The 25,568-nt window shown below is 40.7% G+C and overlaps 1 protein-coding gene across 1 annotated transcript; it reads left to right on the top strand.

Moving 5' to 3' along the window:
* Nucleotides 1-15,368: 15,368 nt before the first annotated feature.
* On the top strand, nucleotides 15,369-18,056 carry Rtp4 (receptor transporter protein 4). The gene is made up of 2 exons (XM_046462599.2): nucleotides 15,369-15,711; nucleotides 17,466-18,056. The coding sequence occupies exons 1-2, from the start codon at nucleotides 15,539-15,541 to the stop codon at nucleotides 17,995-17,997; spliced, it is 705 nt and encodes a 234-aa protein (XP_046318555.1). The 5' UTR covers nucleotides 15,369-15,538; the 3' UTR covers nucleotides 17,998-18,056.
* Nucleotides 18,057-25,568: the final 7,512 nt, after the last annotated feature.

The following is a 25,568-nucleotide window of genomic DNA, read 5'->3' as shown; positions in this document are numbered from 1 at the left end:
CTAGTATGGCTTCACTATCTTAGAACTGTCCCTAGGCTTCTCAAGCTGCCTCCCTTTAATATCAGTAGTTGGGGTGTGGTAAATCCAATTTTCTATGTTTGGAACCAAAATGGCTTCATTGCTGTCTCTGACTCAAGCAAGTGGGAACTGCACAGAGCTTTGCACCTTTGCATAGGTCACAGGGACTGAGCAGGTTTAGGTGCACTTCCTGGCATAGGTCCCCACCAGCTTGCTCCCTTGTTCATGGCAAGGGGGAAGGAAAAGAGGTTTCAACAATTTTTGGCTTGAGGTTGTCCTTCTAGAAGTTCTTTCTGGCTGGATTCTTTGTGTGGGTGCTTTGCTGGTAATTGAACCCAGGGCCACCTACATACCAGGCAAGCACTTAACCACTGAGCTACATCCTCAGCCCTTGGCTGGATTCTTAAGACTTCCCTCTGGTTTAATTTGCAGCTGTTTGGGCATGGGAAGATGCTGTGATGTTTTACAAGGGTGACTGGTCAGTTGAGGGTTCCACAAGTTGACTATGGACCCTTGGATCAGTTTTCTTTTCATGATTTGGTGTTAAGATGTTTGTGCTTTAAACAAACAAACAAACAAAAAACAAAACTGTTATTGTTTTTTTTTCAGTTATACATGACAGTAGAATCAACTTTGATATAATTATACAAGAAGGGAATATATCTTATTCTAATTATGACCCCATTCTTGAGGAGGTACCAGATTGTGGGATTCACTGTGGTGCATTCATACATGTACACAGGAAAATTATCATGCTAAGTGAAATAAGCCAATCCCCCCCAACCAAAGGTCAGATGTCTTCACTGATACTTGGAAGCTACCCTACAATGGGGACACGAAAAGAATAGAAGGTCAATCGATTGTGCTATTCTAAGGACCCTTCTGTTATTGTTGCTCTTTTTCAATGTGTCTGTCTTTCCAAATGTTTTCAAGTGGGTGAGCTTAAGAGAATTTCCACTCCTTATTTCTCTCTCTGTTGCCCTTCCCCCTTGTTTGGGGTGAGGGGGCTCTGAGTTTCTTTTCTCCTCTGGTCACCTATCTTCCAATCTCTCCAGGTCTCAGACTATGTAATATTGAGTCTTAAAGCATTTATTTTGTCACCAACCTCTCGATTCTGCTTTTCCTTCTCTGCCTCCTTTCTGTATTGTGAGGAGATCTGGGCTGCCTTGCTCACTTCTGCCATTTTCCTGTCTCAGTGGTGATTCTTTATATCCATCTCTCTCCAATTTTCAGGGCAGCAGTTTGCCCTATGACCTCAATTCTCTAATGGGTCTAAGAAGAGATATTGATTTCCAATTTGTTCAGCTTTTGTCCTATTGTGAGGGTGGGAGTGATGACTTCTAAATTCCTTATAAGTCAAACTAGAAACTGCCTTTTTCTTCCATAAAAAGGAAATAAAGAAAGACAAAATAAATTGATCTTTCTTGGTTATGGTTCTTTTACAGGCAGAGTCTATGGCAGGTAGTTTTGTTCTAAGTAGTTAGTTTGAGAGGCAATCCCTGACAGCAGAGCAAGAAATTGATAAAGTGAGCCAGGGACAGGAGAAACTTATTAAACGGATATATACTTGGCCTGCTTGTTTCCCAACACTGGCCTGGAATTCTCGAGGTGGTTCCAGACCCTGCTCCTGTGCCGTACGTATGTTCACCAGAGCCTTGGAACAGAGTTCAAAGAGTTCTGACTCTGGCTCTATAGATCACCTGTGCTGAAAAGGAGAAAGTGAATGGAATTTGAGGCTCTAATTACAGTGGCTGTTATGGGTTGGATCTGGAATGTTCACCAAAGTTTCATTTGTTAAAGCTTTAGTCCCCCCAAAGCAACCTCTTCAGGAGTGGGGTTAATCCACTGAAGGTCTAATAATTTAATGGCATTAGGGGAGGTGGTGAAAGTTTTAGGAGGTGGGCCTACTTGGAGAAGGTAGGTCCCTGGGGGCTTGTCCTGGAAAGGTTTTTTCCATTACCCACCCTTTCTCTGTCTGCCTCTGCTTCCTGACCACCACAAACTGAGCAGCTTTCCTACACCATACCCTTCCACCATGATGTTCTGCCTCACCTCAGGCTGACCCAGAGCAATGGAGCCAGCTGACCATGAACTAAAAAGTCCGAAACTATGAACAGAAATGAATCTTTCTTCTGTTAAGTTGTTTATGTCAGGTATTTTGGTCACAGTGACAAAAAGGTAACACAGAAGCCTCAGTTAGCTGGGCATCCCTGGATTGGTCACCTCTCCTCTCTGGGTCTTGGCTTTATTCAGATACATGGAAAAATTTTCTACCGATATCCATTTGTCTACGGCGGTCGACCCCAGCATCCCAGTGATGGACCTCAAGAGGCCTGAAGCCATGCAGGTTTTCATAGAAATTCTGAAGCAAATTGTCCCTTTGAAATTTTATAAATTTTTACCTCGGTTCTTTCTCGTAGATTTATTTTAGGATGATTTTTGCTCTCTTGGGTTTTATTTATTTATATATTTTTTTAGCAGACATAATATCTGGGCCTGAACAGCACCTGACTCTAGACTTCACATCTTGTTTCACTTCTTCACCTTTCACAGCATGTTTCGCCACCTAGATAGGGTTGGGGCATATGTCCTGGAGAAGAAACTGCCCAGGGAAGTGCACAGAGTGGGGCAGGGGTAGATAACATGGTATGACAGGAATATATATTTGACTCAGTCTGGATTCCTAAGGACTATTGTGGTCTCTGAATACTAGGCATATTATACTTTTTTTCTCCCTACACTATAATTTTTAAAATATGCCTTCATAATTTTCTCTTGTAATTTCAATGTGTTTAAGAAGGATGTTATGGTAACTTCACAGAAACACATAACATAGCAACCACAAGAGGAACAAACACGTCTATTTGCTAGTGCTGGCAACTACTCTTAAGTCACTCACAACAGCCCCATGAAGTAGGGAATATTTTTATCCCTACTTTTATAGAGGGAAACCGAGACTCTCAACAGTTCATGGCCTTGGCCAAGGCCACCAAGGTGGTAAGTGGCGTCAATAGCACTCAGCACAGGCAGACTGACTTTAGATCTGTGCTCTTAACTCATGGAATAAATTCACAAAAGTGACATGGGTAAAATGAGAGACAGCTGGAAAGGAGGAAGTATCCCATAGGGAAGAAAAGCACTGATCAGCTGTGAAAGAGGGTGTAGAAAAATTGATTCTCAGAAGTTCAGAGCTGGAATGAGTCGGCAGGAGGCCTGTCATTTGGACTGAAATGAGCCCTGCCTGAAAGTAAGGATAAAGACTGGGGATTTTATGCATCTGATAAATATGTAATTTGATTTTTTAAGCCCACTCTCTAATTGTGCTTTTCCTTAACTCCTGTCACACATAGTCGTGACTATCCATAATGTAGAGGTAGGGGCAATGGTGAAGACTAAAAGCAGCCCCTTCCATCACATTTCAGATTTGGACATCTTCCTTCCTCTCTGGACTGACCTGGTGCTGACAGGTAGTGTTAGGGTCTGCAAACAAGTCAAGATGGCGCCTGGCATTTTGCCAGAGGGACTGGTTTGTGAAGTAACGCCAGCGAGCCATTAAGTGTGGAGATTCCTTATTGGTTGACTGCTGTATCTAGTTTATGTTAATTAAGATAAGCTGTGTGGAATGTATATATACCCCTCCTGTCCTACAATAAACGGCTCCCACTCCTGCTGTATCAATGTACACAAGTTGCTCGTCACCCCCCCCCCGGTTAGTTTGCTGCAGCCGGACTGCGGCAAGGTAGTGTTCACTGGTACAGTGGACCACACTTGTGATACCGCCGGTTATTCGAGACCTGCTTCCCCACATGTTGAAGTTTGAACATTAGAGAAGCACAGAGGCAAGCATATAAAGCAGGGTTTATTTAAAAGGGAGTAACATAGCCTTCTCCTGCGAGGGAGAAGGGGACCATAGCTGGTATCATAGTATCCCAAGAGGGGAGGTGTTCTGCCCTTTTTATATGTCCCAGGCTCCCTTTGTTCTCCTGTCTTTTCCCCCTTATCTTTCTCCTTCCTGCATATGTGATTAGGTCCAGGAATGTCAGTGGGGTGGCCAAAAGGTGGGAAACCAGTGGGCTGAAGGGGGAAGAGCAGGATTGAGTAGACAAGGACACATTAACAACCTTATAGCTTCCTGGAGGGAGAGGAAATTCCTGGGACAGGTTACCTTGGCAACAGGTTGGAGCAGGGGTAGGTTCTTGATATGATCCCTCAGGGGATAGTCCCCAACTTCCCAGACTCACTCAAAATTGGCCTCCTAGATCCGACCTGACTCGATTTACCTATCAACACTGACTGCTTGTCTAATTCTGGCTTCACTTGCATGTGCCCAGGGACCCCAGAGAGTACAATCCTTAGAGGAGCAGTGTAAAGATATCCACTTGGAATTCCCCCAAATAGCTCCTTGTGCCCCCTGCCTGTTCCTCCACCATTAGCAACTCATTCACTCTTTTTGAATACATAATTTTTACTGAGATTTAGTGTGGCATCAAAGAAATTTGAGTTCTGACTCTACCACTTATTAAAGTGGTTCTCTCAGGGTCAGGAAGATAAAGGTAGAGTTTGCCATTGTGAACACAGCTGGGAGCCCTAGTTCAAACTCATCTCCCTCTACTCCAAAGAGCTGAAACATGTTCCCCATTCCATCATCTTAAGTATTTTTTCTCTATCTGCTCTATAAATTCCTACAGTTTATGCCAAATAGTCAAAAGCATTTTAAAATGTAAATAATATTATTCCTGCCTTACAGTCTCTCTCTCTCTCTCTCTCTCTCTCTCTCTCTCTCTCTCTCTCTCTCTCTCGTTTCTCTCTCAACCAAGCTGAATCTCTCCATGCCAAACTAGGAGAGCTTTAGAAATAAATGATAACACAGATAAGTGCCATGGCAGGGCCTCATTTCCTCATTTAGTTTGATCTTCATCAAACCTTATCATCCATGTTTGGTCTTCTTTCTTCCCAAGCCTACAATGTCTTAGTGTTAAACTTTGTGTTAGTCCTATTTGTGATAGATTATATGATATTCCCAAAACAGGGGCATCCTTCAGATTGCAAAATCATTAAACCTTGGTCAAACCAGACGTATCTTCAGTTTCTGCCACTTGTAAAATAAGGGAATTGGACTATAGCAGGAATGGCAAGGATCTCCCAAGCATCTGGTAGTGGTTTCCTGAAACTCTGTGATATGGGGGATTCTTTAAGTCATACCCAGGCCCTGAAAAAAAGGTAAAAGCACAGATTGCTAATGTCTGTCTTGAAAAAACAGGGATCTTGGGATTAGATGCTATTGTGGACTCATTCCAGCTCTAAACCACTAAGAATCTAGATTTTTCTATGCCTGCCTTTTCCAGAATTAATTTTTGTTTTTCTTTCTTTGGAGATTTTTTTCTGTTTTACAGCAATCTCTCAGCAGTTCTTTAGCGAACCTATGTTAAAGTCACCAACAGTTGAAAAAAGTCTGAAGACAACCACAATCACATTGTATGCCTTAGATGAGTCAGTTTTCCTCAATGCGTCTCAACAGAATGATCTTTTTCAACTACAGAGTCCCACGATTCCATTATCTTGGAGTTACAATATAAAATGGATATAAAATGTACTTGGGGTGGTTTGAGTGTATCATGGGTTTGCAAAAGGTTTTGTAATTTCCTTTTTCTGTCTTCTGCTTTTGCATCTTTTCCTTCTTGGTGTGGGGAAGGTAATGGGCTGGGTCCTTAAATTACAAATCCTACTCATAATCTCCTCCCTCTCTTCAGCCTCCATGTCAAAGACCAGGCCAACAGTAGCAATTGTGTATGCCATTGGGAACACACCGAACAGTGGCAGAAGGAAATCATGAAGCAGTGCAGGGGATCAGTCTATATTTTGAGAAAAACAGAATATTGAAGGATCCAGTGGTCAGGGTATTCTCTGAAGGCATACTCTGAAGATAAAGGATAAAAAGAATAGAAAGAGTGGGGAAAATATTTATTTTTGGATGGGGCAGAAGAGCCAAGCTCAATGCTGGGTACTGTATTGACTATACATTGCTGTGTGACCTTGGGCTGGAGACTTCATTCCTCTGGGTCTCACTTTTCTTTTCTTTCTTCCTTAAAAAAGAAAGAAAGAAAGAAAGAAAGCTGATTCCTAAGGGCTTTTTAACTAATATTCTATACAGAATGGCTCCAAATCCAAGTTCACAGAGTTTTCTGTATGGATTGCCTTCACTTAGATGCCCTCAGTTCCAAAGGTTATAAAAGCAGAGTTTGTCTAGAGCAGAATATTCTGTTGGGGTTGGGGCAGGATGGTTTTGTCCCCTAAAGAGGCCACATTAAACCCAAGAAGATCCCAGAACACAGGCTGTCTTGGACACAGAACCAGTAGTGGGGCTTTGAAGGACAAAGTGTCCTGCTTGTCCTATATCCCCCATTAAACTATAAACTCCAAGGGATCAAGCTTGCTTTTTGCAATTACAGACCCTTTGACTCAAACATGTCTTTAAAGTTTATCCAGTCCTCTAAATGGGGAAATTCTTTCTATTCTCCTACTGAAAGATGTCTTCCACACCTGTCCAATACTGCTCCAAATGATAATTTACATGGGAAAATAGAGGTAGATAATCCCTTTCAGGCAGCCTGGTCCCCAGAATATAGAAAATCTTTCCAGACCTAACTGCTAAGTCAGGTTTCCAAGATGGCTCCCCTGGCACAGACTCCAACCTGGAACCTGAAACACCATTCTTGGCTTCTCCTCTGGGAGTGAAGTGGGTGAAGACACTCAGGCTTTGGAATCACATAGACCTCCATTCTGGTCTCACTGCAGCAGTGGTCCACTTAATGCTCTGAATAGCCTTTGCTGCTCTGCTAGTGAAATTCATTTTCATAACACTCATGTTTCTTTCTCTTCGTCTTTCTCTCCCCCTCCCTATTCTATTCTCTTCTCAGGGAAATCTCAGGAAAAACAGGATTACCTTTCTTTCCCATCCTAGGCAGAGTTATCTGTCTTTGAACTCACATCCACCACAGAAAGTGGTGAGGGCACAACCACCACTTGACTCAGCTACCCCACTCCTCAGTTAATACCCAAAGGACTTAAAATCAGCATACTACAGTGATGCAGTCACGTCAATGTTTATTGCAGCTCAATTTAGAATAGCTAAACTATGGAAGCCTCCTAGATGCCTGTCATCAGCTGAATGGCTAAAGAAAATGTGGTACATATACACAATGGAATATTACTCAACCTTAAAGGAGAATGAAATTATAGCATTTGCAGGTAAATGGATGAAGCTGGAGAATACCATGCTAAGTGAAATAAGCCAAACCCCCAAAACCAAAGGCCAAGTGTTTTCCCTGATAAGTGGATGTTGATCCATAATGGGAGATGGGGGGAGGGAAGAATGAAGGAATTTTGGATTGGGCAGAGGGGAATGAGGAGAGGTGAAGGGGTATGAGGGTAGGAAGGATGGTGGAATGAGATGGACATTATTACCCTTTATACATGTATGACTACACTACTGATGTGACTACACCATGTGCAGCCAAAGGAAGGAAAAGTTGTGCTCCATTTGTGTACAATGTATCAAAATGCATTCTACTGTCATGTATAACTAATTAGAACAAATTTTTAAAAATCAGTTGCATGTCTGTCTAATAATGCGATAAATCTGAAGTCGAAAAAGTCTTTATTTAAAAAAAAAGAAAAGAAAAACAAATATATAAATATCCCCCTTAAGACAAGTATCACTGGGACATTCTCTTCTAGATAAATTTGAAAGCATCATTGGGGATCCATTCTCTTCTAGATAATTTTTAAAACATGAATTGAGTCAGCTTTGCCAGACACCCCACATATATGTGACTAGAGATATGTGTACATCTGAAAGCTTAAGGGAGCACTTTGTCAAACTGGTGCTCTCCAAACTAAAGTGGTCCATATTGTGAGCATCAGACAAGAAGTGTCAAACATTTGAAGAGTGGGAGAATTCAAACATTATTTTACACCAGTGGGCTCAGAGGAGACCAGACTCCAAATTCTGAGCCCTTTTTCCAGTTTTTCACAACATTTCTAGGCTTCCTAGTCTAACGGATACCTGGTTGTGCACTGGATTTCAAGTGGAAAGCATGTTTGCAGAAGCAGAGTGCAATAAGGAGGAAGAGCTGGCTCCTCTTACAGGGCCTTCTCTAGCCCTTGGGCTGGAACCAGCACAGGAGCATTTACACTTCAAAGGAAAGTAGTTAGATCCTAGAGGAAATCATTACAACCCAAAAGTAGGAGTGGATGGTATTAACTAGGTTCCCTGAAGACTGCTGAGGAGAAAGGGGAAGGGGAACTCTCCCTTTCCCAGGCACTAATTCTCAGAACCCTGTTCTTAGTTTATTTTGCATCCAGCTTGGGTTAGTTATCCATTACAGTCTATAGTGGTAGCCTCCTTTAGATTTTATATAGAAAATAGCAAATTTAATTGCGGATTTATTTATGCCATTTAATGTTCTATAGCTGGATAAAAGTAACTATTATATTAATGAAAGGTATGTATAGAATGCTGTGTTACTTTTTACATTGGGATGGGAATTTAAATATGTTTTTGCAAGGTAATAAGGAGCATTTTATTTGTTTAAGAGCTCTCTCAGCCCTTCTGTTTGATTTGTGTTTCAGAGGTAATATTGCATTATGTTAACTAATATTCAGATAAATTCAGGAAACAATATATGAGAACCTTATAAAATGATATTTAAGAGAGAGGCAAAGATCAGCTTCAGAAATAAAATATTTTACCTGGAATTTGTCTAGAGCCCCACTTCACCTGAGATAGGGCTCTGCCTCTCATCTGACTACAAGTTAAGATGTCTCCAAAGTAGTCTTAAGCTCATTTAAAGTTATGATCTAAGGTAAATTTTTGTTCTAAAGATTACTGCAATTTCAAAAACAAACAAGGATATAATACAAAACTAATAAGGGTCTGGGTAAATTATAAAAGGTATTCAAAGTTGTAAATGAGTCTTTAAAGGAAGCAAAATTTATAAAGTATCTTATTGTGATTGATTTGATAAATTTATGGGTAAAAAATAGGTACCAAAGATATATACTAGTGTTATGATAGAAGTTATGTTTCTTGGTTGAAAGCTATTATATAAACTAAATATAATTTTAGTCTTGTTAATTTCATTTTGTAGACTTCTTATAGAACTTTATAAGTTTTTGTCTGGTAGTGTTTTACAGAACTATGGCTTCTAATAGAACAACTTGAGTTTGGTTTGAGACAATAAAAGCATCAGCTACAGGACAGATAGAATTTGAAGTTGACTTCCAGTTTTAATACTGATCCCAATTAAATGGAAGAGGTAACTATAAGATTATAGACATTGAAGTTCAAAATTCAGTACTCCTCTTTCAAGATTGGTGAAACTGGCCTGCTGGATGTTTAAAACCGAAACTTGGAGACCAAAGTTAAGAAAGCAAAAGGGCCAAGGAAAAAGCAACCAATATTTTGGCCTTTGCCCTTTAAGGTCAGAAAGGATTCAGGGAATGACGGGACCCCTCTAAAGGCTCTGGAACTCCAGTGAGTCACCTGACCTCCCAGTCTGGGGAATCAAGAGGAACCTAGAGAACAGGAAGACAACCAGTGAACATTCTGTAAAGAGGAGGGTCATGGAAAAAAGGAAATGCCCTTGATGCTTCCAAGGGAAGACACATGAGGTCAGCAAGACCCTGATCCATCCTGGTAGATGGCACAAGTATTAGATGAAAAGCCAAAAAGGAGCCAAGAGGCTTCTCACAGGTTTCCAAAAGTGCTCCCTGACAAATCTCAGCTGACTCTAATAGTATATAGGAAAAAGGTTATTTTTGGCCAACTTGGTCTTAAACACCTAGAAGGAGCATGTAGCCAAAATATTGCCATACATGGATATTTAAAAGGTAAGACAATGGTTCTTTTACTTGAGATGTACATTTTGTGTCAGACCTCCCCAAAATTAGTAAAACTGGGAGGTTTTAAAGGAGGGGATTTTATACAGGTATCCGATAAATATCACAAAAAGCTCTGTCAGAGCCACAAGTTTGTTCTGAGTCAATTTGAGACCTGTGCTGTGCTGCTGCTTTTTCTTTTTCTGTTTCTTTTTTTTTTTTTTTGTATAATTATTATGAGCCACTGCCCAGAGTCCTCTTTTGGAGTTTGCAGAAAAGGATCACTTCCAGCCTGGCAACTTGATTTTAAGCAAGACTTGGAAAGAAGAAAATCCTCAACCAAGCTTTAAAGGATCTTACCAAGTGCTCCTGATCACTGGGGTGTCTATTTGAACTGCTAAAAAGGGGAGAACTCATTACCATAGGCAATTTCCACATGGCAATACAAAAGGGTACAAGAAGAAAAAATGAAAATGAGACCAAAAGATATAAAAAGAAAATATGGGGGCCTTGTGAGAAATAGGCAGTCCAGTGGTCTATTTTCAGAATATAGTAATTAGCTTTAATTGGGCTATAAGATCCAATAATATCTATTTAAACTATAGCCTTCCCCTTTGCCATCCCCAATTTTAAAATTAGCCAGTCTCATAGATTGCAATCCCAAGCTCCTCCTAACAGAGCAAGGGCAGTACTGTGTTAGGGATAAAAACAGGCAGACTGCTGGCCCAAGCTAGCCATGTTCAATACCACATCCTTCTAGCAGAAGTAAATTTGCCTTGCTGAGCTACTTTCAGGCATGTATTTGATTCCTTGGGGGCACCCCTGTATGTCTTACACCATAACATTTTTTTTTCTTCTAGTTCTTCAAACTAAAATATATTTTCTTACCTATGCTTCTTATATCTCTTTTCTAGTTTTAGATCCTTCCTTAAATTATGACTCTGAAGCAACTCTTATAAATGTTATCTATGCATTTCATTTACACAAAAATTTCATTTCAGGAGAGGGATTGGACAATCTGTCATATGCAAAAATTGTGCCTTAATCTTTTTTCTCCCAGGTGGCATGCTAGTGATTGGAGCACAGGCTATTGTTGAGCCTGATGGATCACCCTTATAATTATCATAATGCTAACAACTTTAAGTGAATTCCCCACTGCCAATTTTACCCAGAAGCTTTTTTGGGGGGGAGGGGGGGGAGGTTTCTTACAGTAGGCATATTGGTATTTATTGGAGGGAGGCCCTCTTTATCCTTTTCCTTCCTTAAGGATCCCTTTGTGGAGGCTGCCGAAAAACCCCCAAAGGTTGGCTTTAGTTTTCTATTCCTGCCAGATATATATATATATATATATATATATATATATATATATATATATCAATATCATAAAAGCACTATCAACTGGCTGTGAGGGGTTTATGTCAGTTTGTCCCCTCTGTCCATTGAAGATTCTTTTTTTTCTTATGTCCAGGGCACTCTGTCCAATGAAGGTCACATTGACCATACAGAGATTGTTAGGGACCTTTCTCTGCAGAAATCAGCAGGGCCAAGACACAGGTGCCTGCATAGATGGTGTCTGTAGAGGCCCTTGTATTTTAGCTCTGTGGACAACAGGTAGGACTCACCCAGAATTGTCACCTGGACAAATGGGGCATCTTGTCAGATCGATGAAAGGGGACACTGAAGGGAAAGCAAGGAACCAGAGACAGGTAAGCAAGAAATGAAAGAAGAAGACCAGGCAAAGATGCACACAAGAGTTCATTTGTCAGTTCTGTAGTGGAGAGAGGCAAAACAGGCTTGAGTTCTGGGACTTTTATGGGGGAGGCTCAGGAATCAGTGCCAGGTGGGTTCTAATGTGGGTGGTTAAGGGGTGGGTTGGTAGAGGGAGTGATGAGCCTTTCTCAGAAAGGCCCTTGGGTGGGAAAGCAAAACTTTTTCCTTAAAATGGCAGTTGTCACATAAGATGGCCATCCAGATGCTAAGCAAGGACCTTACAGACACCATTTTTGTTTCCAGATTACAATCTAATAGTGCTGGAACCCATTTCCATGTCCTTCGTGCCTGGCAGCATTTACCCCCTGAATAAGATAGGATAGTTAATGGTCAGAGAATCAGGGTAATGGGCCTCACCATCACCTCTATGAGGTTAACCTGTAGAAACATTCTGAACATTCTAGTGCACACTTTTGTCCCAGAGTAGTAGGAAAATGAAAGTGGGGATGAACCTAAATGGAGATTCAGAAAAGTTTAGACTCAAGGACTAAAAGGGCACAGCCAATTAGAAAGTCATGGGCTGAGACAATAACCAGTATGCACCCAATGTCTGTGCAATATAGATTCCAACCAGTAGCCTCAACACTTTTTTAATGCCTGTTCAGCATTGACTCCGATCAATTCCCCTACCCAGAGTAGTTTGCCTAAGTGGAAAAACCCTCAGCCAGTTTTTTTACATTTTGGGAGCTCCATCTTTCCTTCTCTTTTAATCTTGGTCCTTTAACTTTTGCCTTCTGTCACCATCCATGGTGTTTTATTCAGCTTTTTTTTTTTTTTGCTGCTATGTCCAAAAGACCTGAAAAGAACAATTAGAGGAGGAAAGTTTTCTTTGGTGGATTCACACTTTCAGAGGCCTCAATCCATAGACAGTTTCCATTCCTCAGGGCTTGAGGTGAGGCTGAACATCATGGTGGAAGAGTGTGGTGGAGGAAAGTGTCTCAGTACATGACACCAGGAAGCTTAGAGACAGAAAGATGCCCCCAGTGACCTACCTCCTTTAGTCATATCCTACCTGCTACAGTAATCACCCAGCTAATCCCTATCAGGGGATGAATGCATGGATTAGGCTAAGGCTCTCATAACCCAACCATTCATCTCTAAACCTTCTTGCCTTGTCTCACACATGAACTTTGGGGGACACCTAATATCCAAACCATAACACATGGATTTCATTCTTTGAATCTGTGAGACAAGAACCCAGAGAAGAATCACTGAGGCCCTCAGCCCTCACAGACCCCACTTGACAACAGAAGTGAGGAACTGAGCCCTGTTTGCAGACTTGTTTTATCACATGAGCAAAAAGAGGCTGGAAGGTAGGAAAGAGGCCAGGTTCTCCTTTTCCATTTCTCTATAGCCCAAACCCAGGGCTGGGATTTTTTTCCCCCCTTAGCACAGGACTACTGTTCTTGACCTATAACGAGATGATCTGAGGATACCTGGGGCCAGGCAGAAAGTCAGTGCTGGGACTGGCAGCACTGGGGTGAAAGAATTTAATTTTTTTAACCCTTTCTGTTGGTGCCCTGCTGTCCTTGCACACCAGAGGCAGTGGTCTCTGCACCCTCAGCTAAGTTTCTGACTCCTTATCTTGTAACTGCAAAAATACTTGTACATACAGAATTTCTTCCACTTATTTTTCCTCTGACTACAGATTGTATAATAATTCAGAAAGCCATTTAAAGGCCACATTGTATTATAGAAAAATAGCATCTTGTTCTCAGGCTTATACCTACAGGTGGCCCAACAACGTATAGCTCATGTCTTAAAAGGGCCAGTAAAAAAATACAAACAAAAACACACAGAGAGATGACCAGAGAGGATCCCCCAAAACTATGGCTGAAAGACAGGAACCTTTAAAACAGACAGACCAGATAGGGGAAAATTTCTCCAAATTCCTTATTCTCTCTTAACTGTGACTCCTATGACAGAGGTGCCACAGGTGTTCCCATGAAGGAGAATTAGGTGTGTGGAATGAAGGGTCTCAGCGTGCACACCAGGGGACTTAACCAGATGGCCAACAGTGTCACAACTTACTGCATTCTTTTTTTTTTTCTTCAAAGTAGATCAAGATGGAGCAATCAGTATCTACGGGGGTTTTGTTCACGATTAAAAGGCTCAGGGGTCACTCCAGGTAAACTGGGCTAACTGGGCTGTGCAAAATAACCACACAAGAGACACAAATACCTTAAGGGTCCACAGGAAGAGAGAGAGAGAGAGAGAGAGAGAGAGAGAGAGAGAGAGAGAGAGAGAGAGAGTGAGAATACGCTGACCCCTTTTATTGAGGAGAAGTTATTCAAATGAGGCAAGGGGTCAGGTTTCAAGGGGCTGAGTCTATCTTTATGATGTCTGCTGTCAGACATCCAAGGGCACAGTAAGAGAAGGGGACACACACAAGGCACTTCCATGGAACATTCTATCCTAAACAGGGTAAGGGGTAATATTACAAAGGAACAGGTGAGCATAACTGCACCCATGGGGCTGTAGGAAGCCATGCCCAGGCATGAAGATACAGTCACTCAAATCCTAGAAGAGCGGGGCAGTCTAGCAGCATGGGTGCCTGATGCCACATCACCCAGCAGGGGAGTTAACTCAGTCACATGCTAGGTTGGTCTCCCACAAGTATCATTCACGGGGAGAAGGCGGGATTTTCCCCAAAGCAAAGGGGTTTTCTGGCAGCTTCTGGGACAGTCCCTCAGTCTTTCTACTCACAGGAATTCTGCACTGAAGGGCAGTTGCTTGGAGTGCCAGACCTGAACAACAAAGCCAGAGCAGAAGCCACTTGTGAGTCCCTTCTGGGTTGCCAAGATTTTATTCAAAACCAGGTCTTTGTCCATGATGCCAAGTCAATAAGAAGGATACAGTTTTGAGAAAGAAGAAAAGGAAAGTTTATTGCTTTGCTAGCATAGAAGAAACACAGGGGACTCCTGTCCCAGAGGCATGATTCCGCCCATCAAGGAGAACAGAGGATTTTTTAAAAATTCATTTATTCTAGGTATTCCCTGGAAGGTGAGGGGGGAGGGCAGTGGTTCACTTGATAATTTGAGAGATAGCCATTTCTTGGATCTTCTTGTGCCATCCCTGAAGACTGAATTATTTGGATCCTGTGGTGGATGTGTGCTGTAGGACATATAATTTGGCCTAGGATGGGGAGAAAGGTAATCCTGTCTCCCCAGAGGTTAGGGAAGGGGAAAGGGAGAGGAGAAAAAAGATTTCCATTTTAAAATAAGCCTCAGTGACAGAGCGGCACGAGCTATATTCAAAGCATGAGGTGGACCACTGATCCATTTACTTGCTGTGTGGCCTTGGGCAAGATACCCCAGCTGTCTGTGTGGCTCACCTGCAAAACATAGGAAAATCTTCTCCTGGGGGACTGCAATGAGGACTTCTCAGGTACGTGAGAATAGTTTTGAACGTATCCTCCCTCCACCTATTTTCTGGGTCTTCAGTTCCATGGGGGTAGGAATTGTTTTTTAGTTGCAAGTTCCTCCTTTATTCCAATGACAAAATTAGTGCTTTGCCTTTTATAAAACTGGGAGAAAAATAAAATGAAAGCTGACTTGTATGTGCCACAAAAGTCTAGAACAGAGCCCTGTAGTCTGCTCTCTCTCAGCAAGGCCTCTTAACAAAGTAACGCATCTCTGCTGCCCTCTGTCTTCAGAACAAAGAATTGTTCTGTGTTTTCAGTTCAAAATGCAAGAAAAAAAAAAACAGTCTGTGTAGGAAAAGGAAACTGAAACTGAACTGAACGGGGAAACAAACCGTGGTTTTGTTGTTTTTTTCTCCTCTCCCTTTCCCATTCCCTAACCTCTGGGAAGACAGGATTACCTTTCTCTCCATCCTAGGCCAAAACTGAAATCCTGTTCATTAAATCCTGATGCTCGGCAGAAGGAGAATGTATTTGGATGTCAGTACATGGGAGCAGAAGCTTCAAGAACTGATCCAGCAGGAGAAACCCTGGGCCAAATGGACCCTGAAGTTGGATGAGAACATTCAGCCGGGTGGCATGGCCCGAGGATGGAGGCAGTACATGCAGAGAGCATTTGGGAGGTAAGTGTGGTTTTGCTCAGCATTAGGCCTTCCTGAGCAGAGAGGCTCAGCTCAGCCTTGTGTTATCCCTTTGTGAGCTTGCTGAAACAATAAATGTCATCATGTTCTCCAAGCTTCTGTGGTTACGGTGCTCTTTAAGGTCTAACAGACTGTAAGACTCCATCTTGTTTAAATGCAGCAAGTTTCCTCTTTTACTAGGTTTTCTTCCCTAAATGTTTCTGGAAATCTTTGCAAAATGCCTCCAAGCTCTATAAATCTGCCCTCCTAGTCTCTCATTACTCATTTGTTGCAATCACCCCTAGATTCCTCTGAAGTCTTTCTTATCAGCCAGTCCTGACCGGCCTCCCAAGCTGCAGCAACTCTCTGTGCCCTGGCACAGGTTACTAGTCTGGGACCTGATCCCTGCTTTAACATTCTAACAATCTACTAATATCAAGCAGTCATTTTGAACATCACTAATGACCTGGGGATAACAGGAGATAATGATGCTGCAAAATCCAGATCTAAACCCTAGTCCAAGGAGTTTGTAATAACACCCCTCCCTGTTGGATATTCCCTCTTTGACCCTCAGCAAGCCTCCAGGTTTCAGGAACCAGCTTCCTTACCCATGTCAGTAGGGTGAGCATGACTGACCTGGACAATCAAGTCCTCTATATGACAACCAAGACCTCAGTTTACTTATCTTACATATTACCCTGCTGACTGCCTATCCCTGTCCTACTTCAGGCTTGCTCTGTGCCACTCCTTATGAGCCAGTAGCAGGACATTCACTCTCAGGCTTCCATATCCTTGTGAAAATGTTGTGCCTGATTGGCAAGCCCTTTTCCTCACTCTATCCCAACTCACCCTTCAAGGACATCCAAGGGGCTGAGCCTCCTTAAGGCCTTTGCTGGTCCTCCTGAGCAGAGGAAGTTCCTTCTTCTACATTCTTATAAGGTAATGACTATGTATATAATAAAAGTAATATATACTTTTAAATAATCTAATATTAAAAATATTATATAATCTATATATTCATTTTGACCTACACAATCTTATTTTTTAAAATGAAGCCTCCTGTGGCTCTGAAGAACAGTTTTCAAGCCATCTGCCAGAGCGCATGTGCTGCTCTTCTGTTCTGCTTTGTAATTCAGTGAAGTGTCTCTCTCCACACCAGACTCACAATGTCTCTTATCATTTTGACACTAGATAATTGATTTGATAGTCATTTTGAGATGGGAAAAGCAACCAACCAGCCTGCTTTTGGAAAATATCAATCAGCTTTTGAAAAGCATTTTGTATTTTATAAAGTATTTTCATATACATTGAACTACTACTGGAAAACATCCCTTTACCACTTACCCTGTATGTCCTGAAGAGATTGTGGAGACCATTTAGGACCTGGTTTCCTTATCTGGATATTGGGCTCAATAATACCTACTTCATAGGAATAATTAAGTGAGATGACATTGTAAGACACTGATCACAGTACCTGCCTCAAAATTGGTACTTTATAAAAGTTTTCTGTCACCACAATGGGGAACAAATTTCACTGCCAATGATAGTAATTCTTTTTCTTTTGAGGCATCTAAAGATGTTTTTACTAGCAAAGAGGCGGATTTGGGGCAACCCGTGAGCAGAAACTCAGATGAACACAGGAAAAACCTTTATCTAATTATGTGCTAATTAATTGAAGGGGATTTCAGATCAGGGCCATTTCCCCTCAGGTCAGCAATGCCAGTCGAGGACACACAGTTTCTTCCTTGTGTTTGCAGGTTCTGTTGTTCCTCATGCCATCGAAGCTGGGCTTCTGCTCAAGTGAAGATCCTGTGCCACATGTCTACGCAGCACCGGATATACAATGGCCAGGTGCTTCTGCGGATTTTTGCTCAGAGGTGCCAGAAGTGTTCCTGGTCTCAATTTGAGAATCCTGAGTTCTCTTCAGATAGCACCATGAGAATTCTGAACAACCTGGCGCAGTGTATTCTGCACAGCTACTATGGGCATAACTTCAGGAAGATGCCGGTTGCTCCAGTCGTGGGGTTGAATGGGCCCCATGACAGGAGCAATTGTGAGGCGTGCACTCTGGGCATCTGTGTAAGGGGCTCACAGGTACCTATCAAAAAGCCAACCGAATCTCCACCTTCTGGCCCAAACCCAAGATTCTTAATTTTTTATGGTAATGAGATTCCTGGTGACCCACCCTTAGAATTTACTTCAGATGACATTATAAGGATTTTCTGTTTTGCACTATTTTTTATAGTATGGATAGTCATATGTGCTAAGCAAAATAAGTCTAACTGGTAGGTTTTCTTTGTTCTTTTGTCTTGATTCCATGTTAGTCAATAAAGTGGTGACTATTCTAATATGACAGAGGGTTTCCTTTGATATCAAGCAGGGTTAACTGTGTAAAATAAGCACTGGTTTCCTGAACATACTCTGAAGATAATCTAAAACATGGCTATGCACATAATGGACCCAATAATAAATATGTATTGAATTAATGAAAGGTCTTGATTTATTCATTCATTCACTCACTCCTGGTATTGATACATATTGATCAAATCTTGACAAAAACTAATGGTTATGAGTGTTATCTGAAAGTTATTATGGTAGACTGAGTGAAGCTCCCCTGTGAATGTCTATGTGTACTCCCCAGGACCTATAGATGTGTTACTTTGAGGATCTTGAATTAGGCAGATCATTTTGCATTATCAAAGGGATAATAACTAGAGTCCTACTTTCTCCACCAGGTGTCACCTCCTACAGTTTCCACCACCTCCCCATAGTTTATTCAGCATGACGAATTAATCCTTTAATGAGTTTAGTGCCTTCATGATCTGGTCACTTCCTAAAAGCCCTACCTCTGTGCATCTCTGCATCCACTGGGGACCAAGTCTCTATCACATAAACCTTTTGGGGACATTTTGTATACAGACCATAACAGGAGGCATGTACAAAGTTACTGATCCTGTGATCCCATTATGCAAGGTTACCTCTTTCACTTACTTTTCATCTGTCCCCTCATTTCTGTGTGGCCATCACACTACCTTCTCTCTGTTATCATGTTTGAAACCACACTCATCTGCATGTTTGACTTTCTTGTCCTAATTCTCCCTAGTCACCCAAGCCTATGGCCTTGGAGTCATGTTTAGCTTCTGGCACCAACCTTCATCATATATTCTTGTATCAGGTTGCTCTCATCTCTTGCCTCTCATTTTCTCAGTTATCCCTTCTAACCACTTAATTCAGGATTACTGAATAACCAAGAGATTTGGGTTTCATCCCAGAGGTAGTTAGGAATCATTGTGAACATTTGTGGATCTGGGCTATTTGAGTAGAACCACATCGTGAAAACATTCTATTTCTGGGAAGGAATATAGAATAGAAATAGGACTATGTTTTGCAATAGGACACTGGCAGACAGATTGGAGCTGCTGAAGACAATGAATAATTTGAAGGAATTTGAAGACAGTCAACCAGAAGCCAAAGGCCAGAATATTGAATATAGAAGCCAGAAAATTCAAGGATAAAAATATCTTTCCTTGACTTTCTGAATCTGGCTTATTTCACTTAGCGTAACAGTCTTTAGTTCCAACTGTTTATCAACAAATGCCATTATTTTATTCTTCTTCATGATTGAGTAGAACTCCACTGTGTATGTGTGTGTGTGTGTGTGTGTGTATACTAAATTTTCTTTATCCATTCATTTTTTGGTGGGCATTTGGGCTATTGTGAATTGTGCTATTATAAACATAGGTGTGCCTGTATCACTATAATATGCTGATTTTGGTTCTTTTGTGTAAATACCAAGGAATGGGATAGCTGGGTCTTATGGTGGTTCTTGAGTAGTCTTTTGAGGAATCTTCATACTGCTTTCCATAGTGGTTATACTGATTTGAAGTCCCATCAACATTGTATGAGTGTACATTTTCCCCAACATCCTCACCAGAATTTATTATTATTTGTATTTTTGGTGATTGTCATTCTAACTGGAGTGAGATAAAATCTCAGTGCAGTTTTGGTTTACGATTCCCCTGATTTCTAGGAATGTTCAAAATTTTTTTTTCATATATTTATTGGTCATTTGTATTTCTTCTTTTAAGAAATGTCTATTTAGTTCTGTTACCCAATTATTTATGTTGGGGCCCCCTTTTTAGTGTTAAGTTTTTTGAATTCTTTATATATATTTTCAATATTAATCCCCCATTAAAGAAGTAGCTGGCAAAGATTTTCCTCCATTCTGTGAGCTCTGTCTTTACACTCTTGTTTCCTTTTTTTAATGTAGAAGCTTTAAAATTTGATACAGTCCCATTTATTTATTCTTGGTTTTATTTCTTGAGCTTTAGGGGTCTTGTTAAGGAAATTGGTCCTGTGTCGATATGTTGGAGTGCTGATCCTATATTTTCTTCTAGCAGTTGCAGTGTTTCTGGTCTAATTCCTAGGTCTTTGATCTACTTTGAGTTGACTTTTGTGCAGGCAGGGTGAGAGAGAGGCATCTGGTTTCATTCTTCTATATATGGATGTCCAGTTTTCCCAGGACCATTTGTTAAAAAAGGCAGTCTTTTTCCCAACATAATAGTTTTGGCACCGGTGTCAAGTATCAGTTATTGATAAGGATTTCTCTCTACTTTTTCTATTCCATTGGTCTTCATGTTTGCTTTTTACCATACTGTTTTTGTTGCTTTGGTTCTGTGATGTAATTTGAGATCAGGTATTGTGATGCCTCCAGCATCACTTTCCTTGCTCAGTATTGCTTTGGCTATTCTGGGTCCTTTGTTATTTCAAATGAATTTTAGAACTATTTTAATTTCTCATTCTGTGAATAATTTCATCGTTATGTTGCTGGAAAATGTATTGAATCTGATTGCTTTTGGTAATATAGCCATTTTGATAATAGTATTTAAGAACATGGGATATCTTTCCATCTTCTAAAGTCATCTCCTTTCTTCAGTGTTTTGAGGATTTCATTGTAGAGGTCTTTCATCTCCTTGGTTAGATTTATTCCCAAAGTATAATTTTTTTAAAAATTATAGTTTTCCTGATTTCTTTATTAGTGGATTCTTTATTGGAGTGCAGGAAAAACTATTGGTTTTTGTATGTTGACCTTGTATCCTGATACTTTGCTGAATTTGTTTATCAACTCCAGAAGTATTCTAGTATAGTTTTTTTGGGGGGTCTTCTATATTTGGGATTATGTCATTAGCTAGCAGCTAATTTAAGAAGCCAGACTAAAAAAGTCAAGGATTGAATTTTTTCTCTCATATGTGGAAGCTAGAGCAAAAAAAAAAAAGGAAAAAGAAGGGGTGGGGGGATCCTTTGGGAAATCAGCAGTGGAGTAGAGCAAAGGGATTGAAGGAGAGGGAGGAGGCATGGGGGAAAAACCTGCAGAGTGAAATCGACCATATCATGCTATGTACCCATATGAATATACCATGAGAATTCCACCTTTATCTATATCTATAAAGCAACAATTAAATATAAATAAATAGATAGATAAATAAATAAATGGAAGGCCAGTATAATAGAGGAAAGGGAACAACAACAGGGAGGTGGGGAGGGAAAGAAGCAGCACTGGGGATTGAAATGGAGTAAATTATATTCCCTGCATTCATTATTATGTCAAAGTGAACCCCACTATTATATATAATACACTAATAGAAACATCAAAAATCTCTTTCTCAGCCCACCCTCACAATACTCTCTGCCTTTATTCCTATTCCTCTCCCCAAACCACCCTACTGAATTACTGCATCTTCCTATTTTCATACCTTTTGGTTCTTTCGCAGAGAATATTGACCTGAATACCTGTCTGGAGACTTCACTTGTAGCCTGGTTATGTTGTATAACCTGGTGCAAGCCATTATCCCTCCTAGGGCCTTAGTTTCTCCAACTAAAAAAAAATTGGTTAAGGTAAAACATGAGGATTGAACCCTTGCATTTACTTCTGATCTCTCTTGAAATCACACTGAGTGACAGTAAAAGGGAGAATAAAGGCAGCAGTTTACAAGGGCAAAGAGAATGGTTAGAAACTATAAAACAGATGGACTAAAAAGATAGGCAACTGAGAAGAGTAGAAGGTCTGGAATTTATGGTAAATATGAGAAAACCGTGGCACAATTTCAGAAAGCCTACAAAACTGTAGTCAATCAGTAGCTTTGAAAGTAGATAATAGGAATGTTGAAGTAGGATTCTAATAGACTATATAACAAGTTTCTTTTCTCCTATTCTCATGTAACCTGGTGACTGCTTTTTACCCAATCCAAGAGGAGCAGAGCTTTATTCTCTGAAGACATTTATCACAGGGACTCTGAGCTCAGGAAATCCTCTGAGAGGGTGCCACCCAGCCTCTAAAAGACAGTGAGAGTCCATCTACAGAATCCTGAGACTCCCATTAGCCACTGTTAAGCCTAGGCCCCCGTCTTACACCCTACCTGTTCACCCTTAAATATGCAGAGGGAAGATTTCTCTTTGGCAGTACTAATGAGTTTAAGGTGGGAAACACACAAAAGGCAACTAAATTGGTGTGAGTAAAGGTAAGCAGGGTTACTCCTATTTCCTCTCTTTTCTAGAACCATATATTCTACCTACTGGGGTTGTGATATATTTTAATGACCAGGGTGTACCTGGTGCTATGGTAGATGGTGGCTCATCTTAAGAAGAAGGCATCTTCTGATGCTGCATGTTCAAGATCATTGATCTGCCAGTTTATGATTGATAAAACCAGGAAATCCTATGGTCCACTGCTATTGATAGTTTTGCTACAAATTCTGTCCCTTGGTCTAAGGGGATGTTATGTGCTCTATTAATTGGCTGGGCCTGTGAGGATGCTGCATGCCTGATGCTAAGCTTCTGGGGGTTTGTTTGTAGACATTTGAGTTACTTGGCTCAAAGATGCATCACTTTGATCCCTGCCTCTCTTTCCTATGGTATTCTCCTGTGTACATATATGTGTCAAAATGTCCTTTTTTTAAAAATAAAGATACCAGTTGTATTGAAGTAGGGGCCTGCTGACTCCAATATGACTTCATCATAAGTAATTACATCTTTAATGACCATATGTTCAAATAACATCACATTCTGAAGTATCAGCGGTTAGCACTTCAACATGTGAATTTAGGGGTGTGAGATTCAATGCGTAACATGAGATCCTAGGTTTGTGGATCAAGTACCCATAAACCCTGGGAGAGTTGTGCCTGTCAAAGCCCTGCAAATGAGAAATGCAAACCCATATCTGGAATATGTGCTCATTTTCAATCAAAATATGTCATTACCCCATCCATGATATAATGTAACCAATTTGCCACCATGTTGTTGGTTTTTATATTCAAGGAATGAGACCATATTGAGGGCTTTCATACTCTTGGCAGATTGGATACTACGCAGTGGTATTATTTATATCCATCAGTGAAAGTAGAATTATGCTTTGGGGTGCCAGGGTTCAGCCCCAGAAGGGACCCAAGGTCCTGAGGGATGAGTGGTGTTGGCGAAAGAAGAAGAGATGGGATGTCAGGTTGCAAGTTACAAGCAGCCTCCAGAAAGATCTGCTGCCCCTAGAGGGGCTTTTATTTTTGTACCTTTTTTGCAGGTATTTTTTCAGCTTTCATGACATATTGAGCATAAATCAAGATTGGCCTTTTCTTTGTTGGCTAGTGATAAGTGACAACCCTAACATTGCCACCTCTAGAGTAGTGTCTCAGTCTGTTTTGATCACAAGGTCAAGGCCAAACTAGGCAACTTAGTGAGACCCTGTATCAAAATGAAATTTAAAAAGGGCTGAGGATGTAGAAGGCCCTTGGTTCAATCCCTAGCATCCAAAATTTACAAAAATAAAAAATCCACCTCTTATTGCTGTTGCATTTAGGATTAAGTTTCCCATCACAAACTTGGGGGTGGGGTGGGGGGAAATGCTCAAGATGAAAAGGATTGCATATGCCAGGTCAATGTGCAAATCCCATGCATCTAAAGCTATCTTAATTTACCCTAGCCAAAATTCCACTGCTGGCACAGCAATTGCAATCATACCTCTGCTGGATTGAGTGTGAGATAGCCCACTGTCATACTCTAGGATCTGACTGGTTTTTCTAGGGGCCAGATGGGTGAATTGAATGACAATACCCTGGAAATTACCACTTCTTTCAGAAAATGGGTTGAGTCTGAAAACTGGATGAGATCTTGACTGAGCAAGAAATCCTAATTGTTTTATTGGATTTGCTGTTCACAGTCTTCTGAGCATCCATTCTTGGTTTCTCTTGTATTTCCTGCTTTCTATGTGTGGGCATCTGCCCAACTATTTGCCCACACATAGAAAGCAGGAAATACATAAAACTAGTGGATTAGGTCCAAAGACCCAATATCTAAAGAACAGGAACTCCAGAAAAAGAAATCAGAAGATGAGGGGAAGGAAATTATAAAGGGGATTCTTTCCTAGATTTCATCTCATTCCAGTCAGAATGGCAGCTATGAAGAATACAAACAACAATAAATATTAGCGAGGATGTGAGGAAAAAGGCACACTTATACATTGCTGGTGGGACTGTAAATTAGTGCAGCCAATCTGGAAAGCAGTATGGAGATTCCTTGGAAAACTTGGAATGGAACCAATCATTTGACCTAGCTATCCCACTCCTTCCACCTCTTATTGCTATTGCATTTAGGATTAAGGACTTAAAAACAGTATACTACAGGGACACAGCCACACCAATGTTTATAGCAGCACAATTCACATGAGCTAAATTGTGGAACCAACCCAGATGCCCTTCAGTAGATGAATGGATAAGGGAAACTTTGCTATATATACACAATGGAACATTACTCAGCATTAAAAGAGGATAAAATCATGGCATTTGTAGGTAAATGGATGGAGTTGGAGAATATCATGCTAAGTGAAGTAAGCCAGTCCCCAAAAACCAAAAGTCTAATATTTTCTTTGAGAATGCTGACTCATAATGGTGATATGGGGGGGGGGGGAGTCGTGGACCATGAGAGGAATGGAGAAAATTTAGACAGGGCAAAGAAGAGGGTAGGAATGATGGTGGAATGAGTCAAATATCATTACCCCTAAGTAAATATATGAAGACACAAATGGTGCAAAAATACTTTGTGTGACTTGAAAAATTGTGCTCTATATGTGTAATATGAAATGAATTGCATTCTGCCTTGTGTATAACAAATTAGAATAAATACATAATTTAATAAAAAAACTTAATGATCATTTTCAAAACAGAAAAAGATGATAAAAATAAACCCAAAACCAGCTCAAGGAAAACAATAAACACAAAGAATAACTCAACAGTGTACAAACCCATACAATGTGGATGAAATGGAAGATTTCTGGAGAAGCAGGAGGTACCTGCTTTTAGATGATTGGGTGACCATCAGGGAAATAAAGTTCCTAGTAGGAAAAAACTTCAAAAAGATCTTCAGGTGTAGATGACATCATTGAGAATTCTACCACATATTTGAAGAAGGGTTAATGCCAACTGTATATGAACATTTTCAGGAAGTAGAAGCAGAGGAGACCACTCACAATGTATTTCATGAAGCTGGTATTACCTGGCCCCTGAACCCAGAAAAAATTATTCCAGGAAAACACCATGAAAGAAACCAAAATTTAAAGACCGAATTCCATCGTGAATGTAGATACACATGTCCCTACACAAGGCACTTTATGGACAAGCTGAGAAAGACATATGATGGTAAAGATTGATGTAGAATAATGATACAGCAAAATTCAACCTCCATTGATAAGAACTCTCAGACAGGTAGGACCAGGGCATGTTATGGAATAAATCATATCCCACAAAGACATGAGTAGGTTCAAAACTCCACACCTAAGGATGAGGTCTTTTTTTCTGAAGTGCATTATTATGATGTAA

Source organism: Marmota monax, unplaced genomic scaffold (assembly GCF_021218885.2).
Source record: "Marmota monax isolate L192 unplaced genomic scaffold, Marmota_monax_Labrador192_F-V1.1 WCK01_AAM20220418_F8-fsc00100, whole genome shotgun sequence".
In the NCBI taxonomy this organism is placed as follows: domain Eukaryota; kingdom Metazoa; phylum Chordata; class Mammalia; order Rodentia; family Sciuridae; genus Marmota; species Marmota monax.
Note: the sequence above shows the minus strand (reverse complement) of the source record. Positions and strands in the feature narration are given on the sequence as shown.